We start from the raw sequence: 23,545 nt of genomic DNA, 5'->3' as shown, positions 1-23,545 counted from the left end.
GAATTAAGCAATGAAAAGAAAAAACTTAAATAATATAAGAAATAAGCTACAACAGTAACAACAGCAGCAACCATCACAACGACAGCAACAACAACTATAACAACAGTCAAACAAAGACAACAGGAGTTCTTTCTAGCTGTTACAAAAATTATGAACAATTCATTTAACACCCCAGCAATGCTGGCAGCAGCGACGCAGGGGGAACAGCCCCTGTCACAGTCACAGCCACAGCCACAGCGACAACTATAGCGGAAAAGGTAGCAAGCGGTAGGTTTCTTTTTTTTCTTGCTTCGCAAAATGTGGCGTGCCTCAATATTGTGCGGGTGCGCGGGAGCACTTGCAGCATATTTGCCAGCTTGCGCGAACGACCGATTATAAGTACTTCAATGAAGCCAGGAACGCCAAGAACTACTTTGTTCGAAAATTTGTTGAATATTTAAAAATTGCCATCAACAGATCCAACGCTTAGCTGTGCTGCCCTGTTCTTGCATGTTAAGCTAAATGTTTTTGTAAAGTGCCTTTTTTTGCCTTTTTTTCCTACTTTCTATCTCAGCGCGGCAATAAGGGGAGCAAAAACAGAAAAATGACCGACCTCGGCGTAAATGAAGTGAACTCATATCCAGTTTAAACTTCACACCTTCTGAAATTTCGCTTCGTTTGTCGCTCACTTGCTGTGCTGAGCTGGTGCTGGAGCCGGTGCCGGTGCTGTACTGGTGTTGTATTGCATTTGGGGCTGTGCAGCGGTGCAGTGATGTATGCGCCAGTGATCGAAGTTTGCGCAGGCGCAATCGCAGGTGGTGGTGGCGGCGGCGGCAACGGTAACCCTGGTGCTGGTGTTGGTGGTGGCGATTGCACGGAGTGGCGGGCAAACACGCTCTGACGCTGGTATAGAATTTCAAAACCGAAACGCACTTGCCTCCAGCGGCTGACCGACCATTCTAGCAGACGCAGACAGCGAAAGCAGCAGCAGCCGCATGGGGTTTGTGTGGCTGGTGTAGTTGACCGCTGTCGTGGGAGCTCTCATATTTAAAACAATGAATATTTGTACTTTCACACTTGGAGTGGGAATTGTTTTATGTTGGTGGCTGGTCTGCGCGTAGTAGGTATTTTTAATTTAGCTAAAAAATGTCACATATTCTTTATTTGTATGTATGTTTATACGCTGGAAATTTTTGGTTGTAGACTGCCGCTGAGTTTGACATAACTTACAACCATTGAAATGGGGAAAGCACACGAATCTGACTGAATCCGCTTATGTCTAGTAATTTTAAATTCCAACTAGGTAGGTATTTTCCACATCAAGAATTTAGTTTAAGGAAATAGTTGGCCGAAATAATTCATAGATTTCGACTTTTTGTATAACCCCAAGCTAGAATTTATCCTTTGACACGGAAGAAAGCTACTGATCTCTGAAGTTTGAGAAAAAGTTCTCCCTCCACACAAGCAAGTGGAGTATTGGCGGTCAATATTTATCCCAGAAGTCTTGAAGAAGTAGCTCTTTATCTCATTCACTCTCTCTCTGGGATCAGTAAAAGTGCACTTGAAATTAGTCAAGGAAAATCTGACTATAGGTACCAAGACACTGTAACTCTGCAGGAAGCTGAAGGCTAATGAGTTGACTAAGTTGGACACAATTGTGGTAGTTTCAAGGAGCAAATAGATTTTAAGAGATTTCCTTAGCTGCTTGCGACCATAGTGAAAAAAATTCAAAAGGTGTGACTAATATCAGACCGTTAATCGGCTATCAGCGAATTCGAAAGAATCGGATAATTGGTTGACGTCACCTAGATCATGATAACGGTCTGTTTACGAAAAATCTGAGATTGCGTTAATGATATACGAAAAAATCTACACAGCCCACGCCCATATGGCTTCGTTACCGTCGGAACAATCGGACTGATTGGACGAGTGTGTCAAAACGAGTGAAATGAATGGGCAGAATGCCAAGTAGCCGATGACGCGGCAGTTCAAGTTGCAGATGGGCCAAACCTGGTTATTTTTCGTCCTTGGCTTGCAATATATTTCTGGCAAGAGAAGCCATTAGTCAGCTCAAACATCTAGTTTAACATTGAAAAAACGGTTGCAAGATCCTTCCGTCGATGGTCATATCGAAGGCGGCCAACGACGCATCTTGGTGCACGTTTTAACCGGACAAGGGAATTCATAAAGATGAATGATTGAAGTGGCATCATTCCAACATGATTGCATTTCGCATACATCCGCTTAGTCCAATTTTGGCATACTCTTTCCAATGTTTCGTCCGGTATCTCACATATAAAATCCTTTAATGTTGTCCTCCAATGCGTTAATTGAAGCAGGCTTGTCTGAATATACATGAGCTTTAACATAGCCCCACAAAAATAGTCTAAAGGCGTTATATCGCACGATCTGGATGGCCAATTGACAGGTCCCGAACGTGAAATAAAATGTTCACCAACTTCACCTCTCAACAAGTCCATAGTTACGCGTGCTGTGTGACATGTGGCATCGTCTTGCTGAACCCACATGTCATGCAAGTCAAGCTCTTGCATTTTGGGCAAAAAAAAGTTGGATATCATTTCCCGGTAGCCCTCACCATTCACAATCCACTGATACCTCCAGCCCATAAACCGCACCAAACTGTGACCCTTTCTGGATACATTGGCTGATCTTCACTCCAAAATCGACAATTCTGCTTATTTACGTACCCATTGATGCAAAAATGAGCTTCGTCGCTGAACACAATTTTTCGATAAAAAAGTGGATCATCGGCCAACTTTCCAAGAGCCCATTCACCAAAAATTCTGCTTTGCGGTAGGTCGTTCGGCTTCAATTCTTGCACCAGCTGTATTTTGAAAGGCTTCACACCTAAATCCTTTCTCAAAATTTTCCACGTTGTTGAGTAACAGAGGCCCAATTGCTGCGAACGGCGACGAATCGATAATTGATGGTCATCATTAACACTGGCCGATACAGCTGCGATATTTTCTTCAGTTCGCACTCTACGTAAGCGAGTTGGTGGTTTGATGTCCAATAATGTAAATTTGGTTCTAAATTTAGTCACAATAGCTCGAATAGCCGCTTCAGTGGGTCGATTAAACTGACCATAAAAAGGAGGAAGCGCGCGATAAACTTTCTTAACAGAACACGCATTTTTATAATAAAATTCAAGACGATTCATGGTTAAATTATAGACCAAACTGAAGAAGTTTATCAGTGAAACAAAAACAAAACGTGCATCAGCTGTTTAAACCAAAAATCACCCATTAGCTTTTATAGTATCAGCTCATTTCTATCTTTAGGTCCAACAGGTAGGATCTCATCTAGATTTGATAATTTTAAGTTAACAAATGAATACATAAAAACCTAACGGCATTATCACACCAATTCTAACAACAAATCGGTCTTACCTAGCAACTTAAATTTTTTCTTATTACCGGACTAACCTTCTTGAGATTAGCAGGCGCTTCCAGAGTTTCACAGGGACTCTTTTAGCACCTACGTCACTTACTTTTCACACTCACTCTCCGGTTTTTGCTTTTTCTCCCATACAACAAAATGGTGTCACTCTTACATCGAAGCAATCTTATTTAAAGAATGAAATTTTTAGGTATCTTCTTATTCGACTGATCTTTAATAGCTTCCAAATTTAGTGAGTTTAGTGGGTTAGGTAAAATCACATGAGGGAGAAAAACTTGCTCGATCTCGGTAGTTAGTGGACGAAAAAAATATCAAACTTGAGAAACTTTCAAGGCATCAGTTTGCAAATGGCCTCTTTTTCCTTGTGGGCTTCATTCAAAGGCTATTTTGGCTATTGATCTCCAGATTAGTGGATGTAGGTATTGCTGATGGTGAGAGCGAGAAGATTTTCGTTTAAGATGGTAACTGACAAGGGACATGGTAGAATTTTTGAACAGTTAACACCGTTAACTTCCGACAGATCTCTCTATGCGCAAGCTGGAGTTTGAGGGTCAACCCAGGGCATATTTCCAAATAAGCAGGATTGAGATGAGGGGAAAATCTGCACCAAAGCTGGTACCTCTGTCTTTACTGACGACTGCAAGATGGAATCGGGAGTCGGTGCAGGGGTTTTTATTTAAATCAGCCAATTTATTTATTCCATTAAAATTGCCGAATACTGCTGCAACATGCTTAGGGAGCTTGAGAGCGAGGAAGATATTCACTTTTTTTCTGATAGTCAAGCCACGATCAAGGCTCTGACGACGCCACGGTGCTGATCCAAATTAGTCAACTTATATATGTAAAGAGGAGATCAAATATCTTAGGTGCGCAGGTAACATTTCTCTGATCTGGGTTCCAGGACATAGGCACATAGAAGGAAATTAAATTGCTGATGAGCTTGCCAGGAAGGGGTCTCAGAGACCTGCCCGATACCCTTGACTGTTGTTAAAGGGGAATTAAACAACTTATTTCTCAGGAAAGAGCAGAAAAGATGGAGCTCTATTTCGTCATTTACTAATTCGAAAACCCTTTTGCCTCAGTACAATAAAAGGACTCAGAGGACTCCACGTCATTCAATTTCCAAACTCGTAGCTGTGTTTACGGGCCATTGGACGATCGGTACACACGAGGAAAAACTAGGTTTACCATATAACCCCCATTGCAGAAGCTGTGAATATCCGGGCTTGGCAGCTATACAATTTAGTTCACTGGGTGCTCCATTCTTCGACAGCCTGGAACAGTGCACCAACATAAACCCCATCAATCTTCTCCATTACATCAATAGCTCTGTCTGCTAATTGGGGCGTGCCAAAGTGGTAGTTGAACCAGTTCACCTACCTACCTGCTAACTGGCCAGAAAATAATGTAGATTATTCGAAAGCAATTATAATAATAATTGCAGAAGCCTGAAGTTTGGTATAGATCGCGTCGTCGCTTTCCATGTTTCGATTACATACAGAAGGACTGGCTTGATGCTCAATTCTTATGTACAATATAAAAAAGGATGCGCGCGCTTCTGGATAATAATCGACCATAAAACTATTTTAAACCATTTGCACAACAATTTTAGGCAAAAATAATGGATTTCTTTTTTCCCCAAACTAAAATTAAGATTTACCTGAGCCGGACACATTTGAAAGAATTTGTTTTTCATTTAAAAATTTGTTTTTACATTTTACACATTTTAAGAATTTGGTTTCCAATGAATCACCGCACTTGATAGAAAAGTTTAAGCTCAAGCGGCCTGCATAAAAATATTCAAAAATTTTAATAATAGTTAGATAGGTTAGATTGCTAAGAAATAAGAAAGGCCGAAAGCTACTTTCCCATATTACCATAGAAGTCTAAATCGCTTAAGATTTGACTGGGTTATTCAAGTTTTACGTAAACCTATCTTCCCAAAAGGTTCAAGATTGACTTCAATGAAAATTAAATTGAAAATCTTTTCGGAATGTACTTAGCAACTTCTAACAGACTTGCCACAGCTGGAAAACAAAGGTGTTCTGCGCATACTTTGAAACGCATATCTCTGTGTACAAGCACGAAATACTAGCTAAGTAATCTCCAACCTGCCTTTGCACGCCTCTGCGCCACTGTCCAAGTCAATTCAATGGCATAAATCATTTTAATGTAAGTAGCGCTTAATCGCACTAACATACACACATACATACGTATGTGAATATGCAAGAGCACACCAACACATATCCGTAAATAGGTTTACATTAATTTATGCCATCCAATAAACCAAGTGCAAGCCAAACGTCATATGTTGACACAGCAGCCGTGACCAAAGTAACACCTTATTTGAGCAACAAGCTATCCAAACATGTGTCCGTCCATATGTACATATGTATGTGCTCATGTATGTTGGTAATTTACCTGTGTGAGTATTTATTGCCATTTTGGTGCAACTTGCCCACCACATACCGGCACCACATGTGCACACATTCATATGAACAGAAGTATGTGGTGTCGACGCCGCGTCATTCAAGGCTGTTGTTGGCGCCTTTGACGGCTGTTAAATTCGTTGTTTAATTAAATGTTGAATGAAGTGTTTTTGCTGCAATTAGATAACAAAATCCGTGGTGGTAAAGTGGAATGTGTAAATAATATTTGCAGCTACTGTGCACCGATCACTCAAATATGCTTACATAAATACGAGTAATGTGAGCTATAAAAGCACGGGAAATTTTTGTTTTAAAGTTACATACCAGGGTGTTTAATAAGTTCTGTGGTTCGGTAAGAAAAGCAAAGCTTTATGGTTTGCAATTCACTTCATTATTCAGTAAGTCTCCCTGGACATCAATACACTTATTCCACGTAGAATGAATTCCAACCCTGAAGTGAGAATATAGAAGGCCTGCAAAATGCACTCCACAGCTGTTATGACCTCATTATGCGATTAAAAACGCTTTCCCCGCATTAATGTTTTTAGGTCTGGAGGCAGATGGAACTCACTAGGAGCCAAATCGGGCCAATTCGCATTTTAATTCATAGATTTTAGCTATTGTCAAAATGCTCTTGTGACACAACGCATTGTCCTGAAGAAAAATAATATTTTTCTTTTGCAAACTTCGTCTTTTTTCACGACATTTTTCCTTCAGCTGGTCTAAAATGTTGCAATAATATTCAGAATTTATTGTTTTACCAGTTCGCAAGTAATCCACAAACAAAATTCCTTTCGTATACCAAAAAACTGATGCTAACACCTTCTCGGCCGATTTCTGGACACGAACTCGTTTCGGAGCTGAAAAACCAAGTTCACACCGCTTCTTAGCCTCTTATATTGATTTAAGATCATCGTGATTGACCCAAGTCTCATCCATAGTGACGAATTGACGCACAAAATCCACTTTATCCTTTCGAAATCCCTCTAAATGCTGCTAAGAAAGTCGCATTTGAATGTGGTTTTGTTCCATTGCGGTGCCCATTGTGTACACAGCTGAAACCCAATACTTCAGTCAACTTATTGCTTACACCTAGGATACCTAGGGCTTCTACTAGATCTCTTTCAGTCACTTGACAATTTTCCAATACAATATTCTGTATTTTGCCAACGATTTCTGGTATTGTCCCTACTTTTTTATCGTCCTTGACGTGGATCGTCTTCAAGACTTGTACAACCGCGTTGAAATTCAGCAACCCGTCTTTCGACTGTACTAATTGATGGTGAAAAGCCCTTATACACTTTCAACATTCGTTCATAAAATTTCTTTGCTTTTAAACCTTCCAAAAATAAAAGTTTAATCACTGCACGATACTTGATTTTTTCCATTGTAGAAAATACTGCGACATGTCGATACTAAATGGCATGTAAACAAAGAATAAATTGACAGAATGAAATCAAGCTTCACACACATTCATATGAAGAGTGTACCAACATAATAAAAGAAATGTAGGCCAGTAGGCCAAGGTCCTCTCTTATCGAATCGCAAAACTTATTGAACAACCTAGTATGTGTACCTATATCTGGTTTATAAAATTGTTCATTAAAGAATCATAAAAATAAAACCGTATGCGTGTGCTTACAGAAATCATTATATTGTGTTGTGTGATTTTTGGGCAATGTATTAGGACCAATAGAGGCGTGGAGTGCATATTTAGATTTGCATACATATAAGTGCATATGTGCTTGTATGACCTTGTGCAACAATATTTGCTTTTTTTTGCTATCTTTCAAGGTAACTTTTTGCTCTCTTGAAGAAAGAAATGCATAAGCATAAAATTTTTTATTGGGACAACAGTAACAACAAATAATGTAACTTTTTGGATGAAAAATGGTTAAATGGTTTTTTTGACGCGTGTACATAAGTGAAAACATACACACACATATATATTTATGTATATAGATACATATATGAATTTTTTTATCTCCATTTGTTAAATGCAGTCATACATAACATTAAGATGACAAATGTAAGAATTCCCAATTGAGTCCATTACTTAAAGTCTACATTTTAAATCTTTGTGGCAGATCTGCGTGGGATGTTGGTTTGGTGTGATAGGTTGGCCGCTCGAAGATTTGGTTGTTACGTCTTATGCTGATGTCGCCAATTTCTTCATGTAATGATACCACTGCAACATCACGTCGAATTATATCGTTGCAGAAACGCCATCTGGAACCTCTGAATGATGGTATGATTTGATTTTGAAGCTGAGCCCGAGATTTGCACTCCGCTCTGATTTATGGACAAGTAGCTAATAAAGGGAGGATGGTTCCATGTGTAGAAGTCCACGCAAGTGGGGAAAGTTACTGATCGCCATTCACTTGGGAGTGGCCAGGACGATTCTTCTACATATGGTTCAAGCAGCTCACAACGGCCGGGATTAGCCCACGTATCCTCTGGGTAGCTCCCGAACACCCGTTCCGGAGTGAGCTAACGTGAGAAGGCGAAGCATTCCAGGATAGCTGGTTGTGCGCTGGGTTTGGGACCCGCCACTTAAAAATCCCCCCCAATGAAAAGAATTACAAAGCCTCGGATGAGAACTGCCTTTACTGATGACGACCCCTGCAAACGAAATAAGGAATATGATTTGAGGGCATGCACCTGGAATGTCCGGTCCCTTAATGGGGAAGGTGCCTCTGCCCGGCTGGTTGATGTCCTCGTGAGAGTAAAGGCTGACATCACTGCCATCCAAGAGATGCGATGGACGGGGCAAGGTAAGAAAACCATAGGACCTTGCGACGTCTACTACAGCTGCCATGTAAAGGAGCGCAAATTCGGTGTCGGATTTGTTGTGGGAGAGAGACTTCGTCGCCAAGTACTGTCGTTCACTCCGGTGGACGAGCGTCTCGCAATAATCCGCATCAAAGCGCGATTTTTTAACATCTCGCTAATTTGCGCCCACGCCCCGACGGAAGAGAAGGACGATGCGACCAAAGATTCCTTCTATGAGAGCTTGGAACGTTCCTATGAGCGCTGCCCCCGCCACGACATAAAAATCGTGCTTGGCGACTTCAACGCCAGGGTGGGCAAGGAGGGAATTTTTGGTCCCACAGTCGGAAAATTCAGCCTGCACAACGAAACATCCGGTAACGGACAGAGGCTGATCGACTTCGCCGGGGCCCGAAACATGGTAGTCTGCAGCACCAGATTCCAGCATAAAAAGATACACCAAGCTACCTGGCTGTCTCCTGATCGAAAAACGCGAAACCAGATCGATCATGTTGTGATAGATGGAAGACACGCTTCTAGTGTATTAGATGTACGTACGATCCGAGGGCCCAACATCGACTCGGATCATTACCTTGTTGCAGCCAAGCTGCGCACCCGCCTCTGTGCAGCAAAAAACGTACATCTACCTACGCAAAGAATGTTCGACATCGAAAAGCTGCAATCACAACAGACAGCCAGAAGATTCGCCACTCGACTCTCACTCCTGCTCTCGGAGAGCACTGCCCAACAAACCGGCATGCGCGAGCAATGAAGCAACATTTCTCGTTCACTACGTACCGCCGCCGAAGAAGAAATCGGATTCCGGCGAGCCAGAAAAAACAATTGGTACGACGAGGAATGTCATGCTGCCGCAGAAAGAAAGGATGCCGCCTATAGAGCCACGCTGCGATCGGGCGCAACGCGAGCCATGTGGGATCGCTACAGAGAGCTGAAAAAGGAAGAGAGACGTATTATCCGACAGAAGAAACGAGAGGCCGAAATACGTGAGTGCGAGGAGCTTGAGATGCTGGCCAACAGGAACAACTCCCGAAAATTTTACCAGAAAGTTCGGCGGCTTACAGAAGGTTTCAAGACCGGGGCGTTTTCCTGTAAGAACAAAGACGGCGATCTGGTGACTGACGTACAGAGCAATCTTAAATTATGGAGGGAACACTTCTCGAACCTGTTAAACGGTGACAGCTGCGCATGTCATAGAGAATGTGAAGATCCCGATACCCCAATCGTTGACGACGGAATTGTCGTTCCGTTACCCGACCATGACGAGGTGAGAATAGCAATATCACGGCTAAAAAACAACAAAGCCGCGGGCGCCGACGGACTGCCGGCTGAGCTATTCAAACAGGGCGGCGAGGAGCTGGTAAGGTGCATGCATCAGCTCCTATGCAAAATATGGTCGGATGAAAGCATGCCTGCCGATTGGAATTTAAGTGTGCTCTGCCCAATCCATAAGAAGGGCGATCCTGCAATTTGTGCCAATTACCGCGGGATTAGTCTTCTAAATATCGCCTATAAGGTTCTAGCGAGCGTATTGTGTGAAAGGCTGAAGCCCACCGTCAACCAACTGATTGGACCTTATCAGTGTGGCTTCAGACCTGGAAAGTCCACCATTGACCAAATATTCTCAATACGCCAAATCCTGGAAAAGACCCATGAAAGGAGAATCGACACACACCATCTTTTCGTCGACTTCAAAGCTGCATTCGACAGTACCGAAAGGAGTTACCTGTATGCCGCGATGTCTGAATTTGGTATCCCCGCAAAACTAATACGGCTATGTAAGATGACGTTGCTCAACACCAGCAGCGCCGTCAGAATTGGGAAGGACCTCTCCGAGCCGTTTGATACCAAACGAGGTTTCAGACAGGGTGACTCGCTGTCGTGTGACTTCTTTAACCTGATGTTGGAGAGCATCGTACGAGCCGCAGAACTTAATCGCTCAGGCACAATTTTTTATAAGAGCGTACAATTGCTGGCGTATGCCGATGATATTGACATCATCGGCCTTAACAACCGCGCTGTTAGTTCTGCCTTCTCCAAACTGGATAAAGAGGCAAAGCGAATGGGTTTGGTGGTGAACGAGGACAAAACGAAGTACCTCCTGTCTTCAAACAAACAGTCGGCGCACTCGCGTATCGGCACCCACGTCACTGTTGACAGTTATAATTTTGAGGTTGTAAAAGACTTCGTGTATTTAGGAACCAGCATTAACACCGATAACAATGTCAGCCTTGAAATCCAACGTAGAATCTCTCTTGCCAACAAGTGCTACTTTGGACTAAGTAGGCAATTGAGCAGTAAAGTCCTCTCTCGACGAACAAAATTAACACTCTACAAGACTCTCATCATGCCCGTCCTAACGTATGGCGCAGAAGCTTGGACGATGACAACATCCGATGAAGCGACGCTTGGAGTGTTCGAGAGAAAGATTCTGCGTAAGATTTTTGGACCTTTGCACGTTGGCAATGGCGAATATCGTAGACGATGGAACGATGAGCTGTATGAGCTTTACGACGACATAGACATAGCGCAGCGAATTAAGATCCAGCGGCTTCGTTGGCTGGATCATGTCGTCCGAATGGATACAAACGCTCCGGCTTTGAAAGTATTCGATGCGGTACCAGCTGGTGGTAGCAGAGGAAGAGGAAGGCCTCCTCTGCGTTGGAAAGATCAGGTGGAGAAGGACTTGGCTTCACTTGGTGTGTCCAATTGGCGTCGGTTAGCACGAGAGAGAAACGACTGGCGCGCTTTGTTAATCTCGGCCAAAATCGCGTAAGCGGTTATCGCGCCAATCAAGAAGAGAAGAGAAGAAGCTAATAAAGGGAACGAAGTTTTATTCCAAGCTGCTCCGCTTTGAAAATATATGATATCGCCTCTTAAGACGTCAATCAAAATGAATGCCTAAGTATAGTATTTAGCGTGGTCAGTTTGGGGTGAGGTGTTGTTAAGATGCACTGTGAAGGAAGTGAAAACTGTATAAAGTACTGGACATTTCCCTGCGGCACACCTGCGTTGATTTCATAGAGATTGGTAATTCTTCGTTTATTCTAACTCGAATATGTCTGCTTTGTAAGTTTGATTTCAACAGCAGAAAAAAATTGTGAGGAAGATTTATTTTTAGTTTATACAACAAACCTTCATGACATACCTTATGAAATGCTTGTTCTACGGTTAGGAAGACGGCAACACATTCTTCTCTATTTCCGAATGCTTCCCTGGCGAAATTGTATACAGAGTTGACCTGCTCGATGGTGGAATGATGTTTCCTGAATCCAAACTGATGAGTAGGGATAAGATTTCTTTGTGAAATTATAGGATTGAAGCAATATAAATACAAGGTGGCGCAAAAGTAACCTTGCGATGTTTTTTGGCTGTAATTTAAAAAAAAAATGAAAAACTTTGATTCTTCTTGTGGATTATTTTTATTTGGTCTTTTAATTTTTTTTACATCAAGTCGAGAATATGATGTCATGTAAATGGCCGCCGCCACAGTTGATTGCCATTTGAGCCTTTTTATGGCATTTTCCATCACTTTGGCCAAAACTTCCGGCGATAGGCCCTCACATTCTTGGAACCACATGTTTTCCAATCCCAATTCATCAAGTTGCGGCAAAAAGAACTCGTTGATCATTGCTCTGTAGGGCTCACCATTCACAGTAACCGTTTGGCCCGCGACGTCTTCGAAGAAAAAAGGTCCGATGACTCCTCCAGCGAAAACAGCACACCATACAGTGACTTTGAGCGGGTGTAATGGCTCTTCGTCGGTTACGCGCGGATTTCCAGTGCCCCAGAAGCGTAAATTTTGCTTATTTACGTACCCGCTAAGATGGAAATGGGCCTCATCACTCATGATTATTTTTGATGAAAAATCGTCTTCCTCTTGGTGGTGATTGAGGATGGCTTGAGCGTATGTTAGACGCGATTGGCGGTCAGCAGCTAACAGCTGATGCTCCGTCTGAACTTTGTACGGAAACATCTTCAAATCTTGTACCAAAATTCGCTGTAAAGACCGTCGACTGATACCCATTTGCGTGGCACGTCATCTGGTCGATGTCGACATCGCTTCCATGACATCCTCGGCTACAGCAGCAATATTCTCTGCAGAACGGCTACTCCGGGGTCTGCCACGCCTGGCAGCATCTCGTGTTGTGCCAGTCTCTTCGAGGCGAGCGGCTAAACGTCGCAGTGTTTCACCAGTAGGCGTTCGACGGCGAGGAAATCTGCGACGAAATTCACGTTGTGCCAAAGTCACCGACCGATTATTGGTCAAATAAATAGTCAGCAATATTCCGCGTTCTGGAGCAGTGTAGCGTAACATTGTTTATTAACGTGTATTTCGCATGTGTTTACTACACAATTGTCAAAACAGAACTGAAATTAGTGGCCAATCGCAAAATTTATAGCATTTTCTGATGGGAGGATTACTTTAGCGCCACCTGTTAGTAAACGTTTTTTTAACATACTTATTGTCTCTAAGAGATTTTTTTTAATTTTCTAAGATTGACAACAAGCCTCCGCTCCTCAACCGTGCAATGCTTTCGTCTTAGAAGAAACCTACTGAAATTTCCAGAGGAATTTTTTGTGGAACATTTCAACCCTTTATAGACTCTACAACTTTAATATTTTTCTAAATTAAAAAAATAACTGTCAAAATGATCTACACCCGTGAGAAATATTGGGTTGAAATGATCTACACATTTTTATTATCGACTTATAAAGAAAATCATAATGTTAAATGCAGTTTTACACGAGTTTTTCTAATTAATTTCGATCAAATTAGGAAAAATCCAATACATTAAAAAAATTGTGACGTTTAGGGACATTTGCTCGTGCAGTGTTATTTAATTTAGCAATGCAGCAATGCTTCGTACGAGCTTTCATACAAAATATTTTCAGTACAGCAGGAGCGAGCATAGGGGGTGTTTTCTTGGAATTGTGGAAGTTTTAATTTTGTTAGTATCTATTAATAAAATATGTGTATAAGTATATATCAATGCCGTTCACATTTTCCGTGTTGACTTATTTCTGGTGTAAAGGTTGAATTTTGAGTTTTGAGTTATGAGTATTTCTTTGCTTCTCCTGCTCTTCTCTGCTCGCTCACGAAAAATTTGCATGTTAAAGCAATAACAAAGTTATCGAGCAAGATTTGCCGCTAGCGAATAAAACTGGTATAACTAATTATTTTCAATGCTACCAGCTCTCCTTCAAGATCTCGTTCATAAAGGGAGATTTTTGTTGCTTCCTTGCTCCTTGATATTGTTAGTTTTTAGTCTACAATCGATAATAACATCGAGAAGAACGAGAACACAAAGGGTATTGGCACAGTACGATCATCAGAAGTAAAGAATTAAAGTAAAAAATGTTTACCTGTCTGAACGCGGTCTTACTAACACTCATTAAGTGCTTCCAAACAAATGTAACTTTTGACAGCTCTTTTCAAGTGCTACCAATAAATGTTTATTTATACCAGTTGCTTATTCTAGGCGCCAGTTGCTAACACTTGGCAAATCGAAGGCGACTATAAAATACTCATTTATATTGCATTAAACTGGCATAATACCTCAGAGATGCTTAGCCTACGTTCGATCTGCTGCTCAAAGAAAAGAATAAACATTAACATGTGTACCTTTGTTCCCTTCAAAGCTCTTCATCGCCCGGGTGAACACGAATCATCCAGATGTGACTCCATCTCATTATCTTTTGCTACGGTGGTTGAAGACTGTAACCTTCGAGCAGGAGTGTCTTGCCAGTACTAGACGGCAAGAGGTACCCTACGTAAATCACACCATAAGTATGCGACGCTAGATGCCATTGGACGATATTAGGAAGAAAAGAGGAACGTGATAAGAGACTATCGATGTTCTCGTATTTTTGACTGAAGAATGAAGAGCTACAGAAAGAGCCTGAGATGTTGAGACGTAGGTAAGTAGACCAAAAATTCTACTGCAAAAAATTAGTCTGCAAAGGTGTGTATAGCAATAAGGCAACTGCAAAACCATATCAGCTGAAACCTCGCCTAAGAGTAGTGGAATTTAAGTTTACTCCGCGGTTGATCCAAGATTTGCATCAAATACCGCAGCATTAGATTTCGCGATATGCTAAATGACTTGTGCTTGTGTAAATGTAAGGAAATAACCTTACGAAATTATTAAAAAAAAACACTGAGAATAAAGGTACAAAAATAAATGTTGATCCTGAATGTGATGTGCATCCTAATAAAATTTTAAATTCTGTTGTGTGAAATGCTGAAGTTGCCTGTGGAACGCCTCGCTCAGCTCAATAGAGAGCCAAATTGCAACATTCCTTGACCTCAACCCAAATAAATATACGAGTGTGGAAGTTTTACTCTAGAATAAAAAAATTCTAGTGCTCTATTTTCAAACCAAGAAAACTCACAAACTATGCCCCAAAATTTATTTCCACCTTCTTCAACTTCCTGTTTTATAAAAATAAATCAATAAATAATGAGGAAAATATTCCCCTTCTGAATACATGCACACATGCACACATACAAGCACACACATTTGACACTTGGTAGTAACTATTGTGTCCCATAATAAAGCGGTAATGGCCAGAGCAGCTCACCAAATAATAACCAATACCCAATCGTAGCTAAGGCGGAAAATCACAGCTTCAATTGCAGCAGCACTCACCTTCTCTTGCCTTTACTTCTTCTTCTTATTCTTCTAAGTCCCTAAGCTGCTTTGTAGCTTTTGTTAAATCACCCTAATTAATTACCAACTCATTTGACAGCGATTTGAATGAGCAATAAATAATAAAATGATTCTATAAATCATCTTCATTCGCCCAGCTATTGCAGAGTAAACGCATCTAAGGCAATCGGCTAGCCAAAGTTGAAGTTGAAGCGTTTGCGCTTGCGCTTGCGCAAAATATTGGCGCGGCGTGACGCTGCCACTGACAACAATACCCGTACTTAGGCATATGAGAAAGTGTAATGCACATCCACGAATGTGAATGTGTGTGTGTGTGTATATACGTTGAATATTTGCAAGCTGAATTTTACGAGTATATGAAAGGCATTTTATGACCGGCTCCTGATCTACCACCGCGCAGCTGTGCGAATAATCGCTTCTGCATTAAGGCCCAACACAAAATAGTCGAAGTACAAGAATATCTGCGTATGTAAATACTTATGCATAAAGAAAGCCAATAGAAGATATTTTCACGCTGTACTGCACTAAATGTGCGCCGTTCAATATTTATAAGCCAAAGAGCCAAAGGCCTTTTAGGGTAAAAATAAATATACCTAAGTGGACACACATAGTCGGGCCCGGTATGTGGAAGTGATTGTCCGTATGTTTAGCATTTTTCCAACTTTTACGAATTGATCTCAATGAAATTGCCTAACAAGACAGCCAACATACATGCATACATACATACATACAAACATACATACATACATGCATAACTACATAGGAATGTATGTAGTTGGTCAGTTGCCGATGCGGCATGCCAACGACCCAGTAAACGACGTGTGGCGAAACGAGAAAACAACAATAAATACTACAGCCGCCACACCATGAACTTGGTCGATGGACAAGAGTTCTAACTAGTCAACCATTCAATCGCTTCTCATATGATTTAACGCACTAGCCGCAGTTTCAGCGGCAGCGACAGCAGCAGCACTAATGCTGACAGAATTAAGTACATCCATACACATCCATACATATGTACCTGTACATATAAATATGTTCAAAGCAACAGCATCAAGGAAATATTCAGCGGCAACAACAATCAACAATTTGTTGTCGCTGGCTTCTTGGTTTGGATGCCAGAATCTTTACACGTGATCTAGCAGCTTGTATGCACATGCGTAGTTATGTAAGTACATGTGTATGCATGTGTATGTGCATGTGTACGCATTTGTATACATACATACATACATAGCCATCCAAAACAAACTTTGGCATCCCCATATGGATCTTTTCACAGTTTTGCGAACAATTAACATTTTTTCTAATTATTTCATCTTAGACACTGGCACTACAGAGTGTTTAAATGTAATTAGGAAGCTTCAAGTTTGTGCGCAGGCACCAGAAGAGTTGTAATTATTATAAATAAGTTGCGGTCAATATTTGAAAGGGATTATCTCTAAAAAATAAATGCCAAGAATGGTTCTATACAAAAATAATAAAGATTACCCGATCAGTTTGAATTTTCATTGTTTTATTTCCGTTTAAAATCCGATACCTCTAAATTGATCACCCTTTATATAGTATATATTTTTGATTTTTAGTTTTGTATAATTTTTTAATTTTCTATAATATGCGCAAACCGCCTTTGTTGGGTGTTAGGCCAAGCTACTGCTCTTATTTGTGGTGTGCGTGTTGAAACAGTTCAACTGCTAAATTTGTAACCAGAATTTCTCAACTTTTCTGGGTACGCAATTTTATAGCCCATTGAATTTTAGTATAACAAATCGCAAGTTTCAAGTGACTACCAAATACCGTTGATTTTTGACACTTTCTTTTCGGTTAGGTGTCACGCCTTTCCTTCCTCACAAAGTATGTGGGGTGTACAAATGAGTGTTTGCACTCCATATACTTCCAAGTGCATAACAATAACAACAATAAAGCAATTCGCAATTTTTTTTTTCCAATTTGATTTTTTATTTATTAATAAATAATAACACAAAACAAAAAATAACAAATTCTAGGAAGTAGAAGCGAATAAAACAAAAGCAACTTCTATGTACTCAATTTTGCACCTTACAGCAATGGTACGGACGGAGTATGTATTGGCTGGGCCTCTTTGATAATGCCCCAACCGTCTTTGCACGGATGACCACAAGTTCTTAATCGAATTGAGGTCAGGACTTTGAGCGGCCCACTGCATCATCTCGAAATTTTGCCCAGCTAGCCATTCTTTGACGATTTTGGTCGTACGCTTGGGGTCGCTATCCTGTTCAAATACTACTTCTTTTCAGGATAGGCGGCATTGTCAACAAAATCGAGTTTTTTAGATAGAAAAAAATTTAAAGTTTTGACGAAATTTTGAAAAATTTTCTACAAAATTGGAAAATTTGCATTATATGATTTTTTTGTAATATGAGCTACATTTTAATAAAAAAAATAATGGCCTGCTTGTCACGGGGTGTATAGGAGTTGAAAGCGTGGAGATACGAATTGATAGTAGAAGTAGTTTCAACAAATTGAAGTACACACGAGGGTTGCCTTCTACATTTTACCTCTGTTGAGCTTCCAATATTTTTTGGCAGCTGTATCGCGAAATAAAAAACTAGGTTTTTTTTAACACGTTATAATTTGTCTTTTAATTTATTGCGTGGCCGTGTTTATAACAAGTTCAACTGCTAATGCTATTTGCGAATATTTGCACGTATATATATATGTGCATGTGTAACTGTATTAGGCAAGCGAAAGGAGAAGTAACGTTATGTATACATATCTTATGCTAAGTAAATGCCTGCGTATGCTTTGTATTTTTGTATGCCGTTAAGCGAAAAGGAATATTGTAAGGAATGTATAAAAACTGATAAATAATATAACATGACATTTTAAGGTGACCAGCTAACATAATATTTTAAGGTGACCAGCTTATATAAATTATAAATATTGGCTATAGTTAAGAAATTACTTTGTAGGTTGTGGAACGGGATTAGCTGCTGCTCCGAACATCCTCCCCCCCGTTGAAAGGTCAGGGCTTTCAACAGAAGCATTTACAGGAAGGACGCACAGCTTATTGATAGCTCTACGTGTAATGCCGGTAGGTGTACGCAAGACGGCTACTCGTGCAACATCGTCAGCTCCAGTGATGAGTTCAACTACCCGTGCCAAAGGCCATTTTAGTGGAGCCGTGTTTTCCTCTTTGATGCACACAATGTCGTTGACCTGGATGCTAGGCTGAGGCGTCCGCCATTTAACTCGCTGCTGGAGAATAGTCAGATATTCTTGACTCCAACGCTTCCAGAAAATTTGTTGAATGTAGGATACGCGTTGCCATTGGTTGAGCCGGTTATAATTCAGCGACGTAAGATTAGGTTCAGGAAAAGCGGTTGGTGGGCCACCAATCAAGAAGTGACCTGGCGTAAGCACATCAAGATCTTCTGGATTCTCTGAAAGTGGAACAAGAGGTCGCGAATTTATTATAGCTGTTATTTGACATACCAAAGTACGCAATTCGTCAAATCCAAGAATTGAGGACCCAACTGAACGATATAGATGCTGCTTGGCTGTTTTAACCGCTGCCTCCCATAGGCCCCCAAAATGCGGCGAACGAGGCGGTATGAAGCGCCAATCAAATCCATTGCTAATGCAGTAGTTATTAACTGCGCTACGATGATTTTCATTGAGGACTAAATTTCGTAAGTCGTTTAACTCGTTTCTAGCGCCTACAAAGTTTGTGGCGTTGTCTGACCAGATGCAGCTAGGTATGCCGCGCGTAGCGACGAAGCGTTTGAGAGCGCCTAAAAAGGCGTCAGTAGAAAGGTCTTTTACTAGTTCTATCCAAATTGCCTTTGTTGAAAAGCAGATGAAGACACTCAAGTAACATTTTTGTGGAGATTTGTTGCGAATTTCAGACTTATAATAAAATGGGCCACAATAATCTACCCCAGTTATCATAAAAGCCCGTGTAGTCTGAATGCGCTCTTTAGGTAAGTCAGCCATGATATGCTCGAGAAGACGCGGTTTTGATCTACAACATATGATACACCTTCGTATGGCTCGCGCAGTAGTTTTCCTTCCTCCTATGGGCCAAAACTGCATGCGAAGAGAAGCAAGCAAGGACTGCGGACCTGCATGGTGGTACTTACGGTGATAATGTGTTATTATGGCGAATGTCAGTGGGTGATCCCTTGGAAGGATGCATGGATGACGTGCTTCAAAGCTGAGCGTTGAATGTCTTAGTCTGCCACCTACACGAATAAGGCCAAAATCATCTAAAAATGGCGACAGCGAAGCGATGGGGCTTGAGGCGTGAACAAACTTATTGTTTTTCAAGGCCACATACTCGGACCACAACTGCGCCCTTTGAACGATGCGAATCAACAATTGAGTACCGCGATGAATATCCTCAAACGTGAGTTGCGAAGTTCTTGGTGAGAATCTGCTTGTTATAAACTTGTTTACATATCCAAAAATACGTTGCATCTTGCCAAACGAATTTATGTACTTAAAGGATAGTGTTAAGTCGGTTCGATCATTTGACAAGAGCAACACCTTTTGTCGAAGTTCTATAATTTTAGTTTTAGGTGCGCAAAATTGGGGCCAATTGTTGTCAACTTCTCGCAAGAACGAAGGCCCGTGCATCCAAAGTGGAGATTGTGAAAGTGTCGTTGGTGAGGCTCCCTTCGACAAAATGTCAGCAGGGTTTAATTCTGTAGGAATGTAATGCCATTGCATACCCTCTGTAAGTTGCTGTATCGCGCTTACCCGGTTAGCAACAAACACATTAAATTTAGATGGCTCTTCACGCAGCCATGAAAGCACAATCGATGAATCCGACCAACAGTGAAAGCGGCCGGCGAAAAGTTTCATTTTGAATATCCCATTTACTAATTCCGCAAGCAAGGCAGCAGCGCAGAGTTCCAGTTTGGGTATCGTAAGTATCTTCAATGGAGCGACGCGAGCTTTGGAACACAGTAGATGCACTTGCGCGCGGTCATCCATTATCGAACGAATGTAGATACAGGCACCGTACGCTTCGATACTTGCATCACAAAATGCATGAATTTCGACGGTGGCTCCAGGCTGCAGTGCGTACCGAGGGAATGATAAATGCTGCACTTCGACGAACTCGTTGCGAAATGTAGACCAAGCAGTGTTCAGTGAGTGCGGTAAGCTTTCATCCCACTCCAGCTTATCCCTCCACATGCGCTGTAAAAGAATTTTTCCTCTGGTCAAAGTGGGGCCAATGAGTCCAAGCGGATCATAACAACGAGCTAACGTAGATAACGCCGATCGCTTGGAGTTCTTGCAAAATTCAGGTTGCGACGTAAACGAAAATAGCAGATTGTCATCAAACGGCTTCCAGATCAAACCCAATGCCTTGGTGATGTCGCTGCCGTCATTAAACTTAAGCAAGTCTTGTTTATCAGTATCAGGAATAATACGAAGAACATCTGGACTATTGGAACACCATTTTCTTAGCTGGAAGTTACCTCGAGCGAGAATATTCGTTGTTTGTCGTTTGATTTCTTCTACTTCTTCCAAAGTATCGCCACCACTTATTAAGTCGTCCACGTAAAAGTCTCGAATGATGGTTTGCGAACCAAGTGGATAAACTGAGGATTCATCCGACGCAAGTTGGTGCATTGAACGAATCGCTAGGAATGCTGCAGATTTAGTTCCATATGTTACAGTGTCTAATTTATATATATTTAAGTCATCTTCAGGAGAATCACGCCACAATATACACTGGAGCATGCTATCCGGTGGGTAGATCCGGACGCATCTATACATTTTGCAGATGTCTCCAGTGAGTGCAATCGGAAACGTACGAAAACGAATTAAAATATTGAAAAGTTTGGGCTGAATTGTTGGTCCAGTCATGAGTAAATCATTAAGTGATAAACCCGAGGTTGTAGCTGCAGAACCGTCAAAAACAACTCTTAATTTTGTTGTAGTACTTTCGTCTTTAATGACGCAATGATGCGGCAGAAAATATTTGCACTCATGGATAGCAGAGTTTGGAACTAACGACATGTGATTGAGGTCACGATACTCTTTCATGAATGCACAATATTTTGCCTTGAGCTCAGGATTACGTACGAGTTTTCTTTCTAGGTTTTGAAATCGGCGTCGAGCTTGTGAGTACGACTCACCTAACGAATCTAAATTTAGCTTTGTTGGCAGGCGAACCGAATATGCGCCTGAGGCTAAACGAATGAAATTTTGCTTGAAATGCAACTCACAGTCAAGCTCCTCCTTAGAATTTTTAGAAATCGGTTCAACGACATGATCGATCTCCCAAAACTGCCGGACTAAATCATCCAGCCGATCATCAATACTGATATCTGTAGTTGAGCTGTGACTTGCTACGAGTGTTGAAAGTTTGGGGGCCTGTTGCTTACCGCCAGACAGAACCCAGCCAAGGCGAGTTTTTTGAAGTAATGGTATTTCAGGTGCTAATTGAATCTGTCCTACGCAAAGTAGCTCATAGAAAAGTGCTGCTCCGATGAGCAGATCAATACGCTGGGGCACGTTAAAACCAGGATCAGCTAGTTGAATGTTTGAGGGTATGTTCCAATTAGCGATGTTTATTGAAGCGACTGGTTGACTATCGGTAATTGTTTTCACCACAACAGCAGTCATATTTGTACAAAAATCTGAAGTCCGCGACTTCAGAACTATATCAACGGAGCACCCATCAGTCGAAAAGCTTGCATCTCCAATGCCGGAGACTGCGACCAATGATTTCGTCCTAGTAAGTTGTAGCTGGTTAGCGAAACGAGTTGTAACGAAGTGAAGCTGCGAGCCCGAATCTAGGAGGGCGCGGCAAGGTACGAAGGTTCCAGCACGATTTTTAATTAGAACAATTGCAGTGGCGAGAAGCACAACATCAGGAGAAGGAGTATGAGCATGGGACGTGACAGATAATGATGCAGTCCTAGCATTCGATTCAGAAGTAGTGCAAGGTGCTTGGCACTGCGTAGTTGGTGGAATGGATAACCGATCAAAATGTAACAGTGTATGATGCTTCGCTTGACAGCTGCGACAGGGTCCCGATTTGCAGTCACGAATCTGATGACCTTTCTTCAAACAATTAAGACATAGGTTGAGCCTTTTAGCTTCTTTCTGGCGTAGATTTGGCGACAAATTGACGTAGCGTTGACAACGGTAAATTAGATGTTCGGGGGATTCGCAAAATACGCAACTACCTACTGAGCTATTCGAAGCAACAAAAGATTTTCTTGGATTTGTACTCACGCTTTTGATGACTTTTACTGGAATGCTAGCTTGTGTCTGCAATGCATATTCGACGTTTTCGAGTGTACGACAGCGTTTTTCTAAAAATCCAGCTAGTTGGTTCCAAGAGGGTAGGTCGTTGCTTGTCGAATTCTCCTCCCATTTGGCTTGAGTCACCTTGTCTAACCTTTGCACTATCAACTGAATCAGGATGCTATCGGATATTTGTTCTTTTGAGCCGATTGATTGTAGAGCGCGCATGTGCGCGATTGCCTTGTCTGTCAATGCCCGCAACGTGTGTACGGACGAATCCACCTTGTCCAACTCAAATATTCCCCTGATGTGTGCCTGAAAGATAAGACGTTTATTATCAAATCGTTTTTGTAAAAGTTCTAATGCAATTTTGTAGTTAGTGTCGTTTATCTCGAGTGATCCCATGGTGTCCAAAGCAGCACCACTAAGGCAAGACCGCAAATGTTGAAGCTTGTCCACTTGTGTCAGTTCACTGTCTTTGTCGATTACAGATGTGAACATTGCGTAAAAATTTGTCCACTCCGTGTAAGCCCCACTAAATTTGGGCAACGTTAGTAGTGGCACACGCGAACGATTTGCGTTTACAATTATAGACTGTGTGTCCGCGGTGTTCATCCGAAAAGTTGAGCAATGTTGTGAAGTACTGCGCTTCCCGATCTCCCGTTGCAGAGTGGCTCTGAGATTGACTAGCGTGGTATCGAATTTGGCAGGTAGGTCACTGGTAATCGACTCGAAGTCCAGTTCCTCCAAACTTGTGTGGGTGACCGAAAAACTGGATTTCAGCTCCACCAATAATTCCAGTATTGCGTTGAGAGCATATTCATCCTTACTGTGCAGATTATCAGGATCCAAGTCGGTGGCTATACTTTCAAGGCGATTAAGTATAGCTTTCGATTTCATCTTCAGAAATGTCACTCGGCCCATAGGCGGACCCATAGTCGGCCCATTGGTTGGACCAACATCACACATATCGTCTCTTGCTGGTGTACCAGTAGCCGGGCTGAATGGCAT

General features: G+C 41.6%; 1 protein-coding gene across 1 annotated transcript; it reads right to left on the bottom strand.

Moving 5' to 3' along the window:
• Window positions 1-664: 664 nt before the first annotated feature.
• On the bottom strand, window positions 665-23,545 carry LOC128868761 (uncharacterized). The gene is made up of 3 exons (XM_054111235.1): window positions 19,408-23,545; window positions 18,349-19,059; window positions 665-882 (listed from the first exon to the last, which is right to left on the bottom strand). Exons 1-3 carry the CDS (start codon window positions 23,543-23,545, stop codon window positions 665-667), a joined length of 5,067 nt encoding a protein of 1,688 aa, XP_053967210.1.

The sequence above is a fragment of the Anastrepha ludens genome, chromosome 6, assembly GCF_028408465.1.
Source record: "Anastrepha ludens isolate Willacy chromosome 6, idAnaLude1.1, whole genome shotgun sequence".
NCBI classification, from domain to species: Eukaryota; Metazoa; Arthropoda; class Insecta; order Diptera; family Tephritidae; genus Anastrepha; species Anastrepha ludens.
The sequence above is the reverse complement of the archived record's forward strand: the minus strand, read 5'-3'. Positions and strand labels throughout refer to the sequence as shown.

Coding starts and splice junctions, on each gene's coding strand:
- LOC128868761 (XM_054111235.1), bottom strand. CDS start 23,545: ATGCCATTCAGCCCGGCTACTGGTACACCAGCAAGAGACGATATGTGT. Junction 19,060..19,407: donor CATAATAACACATTATCACC/GTAAGTACCACC, acceptor ACGCCTTTTTAG/GCGCTCTCAAACGCTTCGTC. Junction 883..18,348: donor TACACCTACCGGCATTACAC/GTAGAGCTATCA, acceptor ATTCTATACCAG/CGTCAGAGCGTGTTTGCCCG.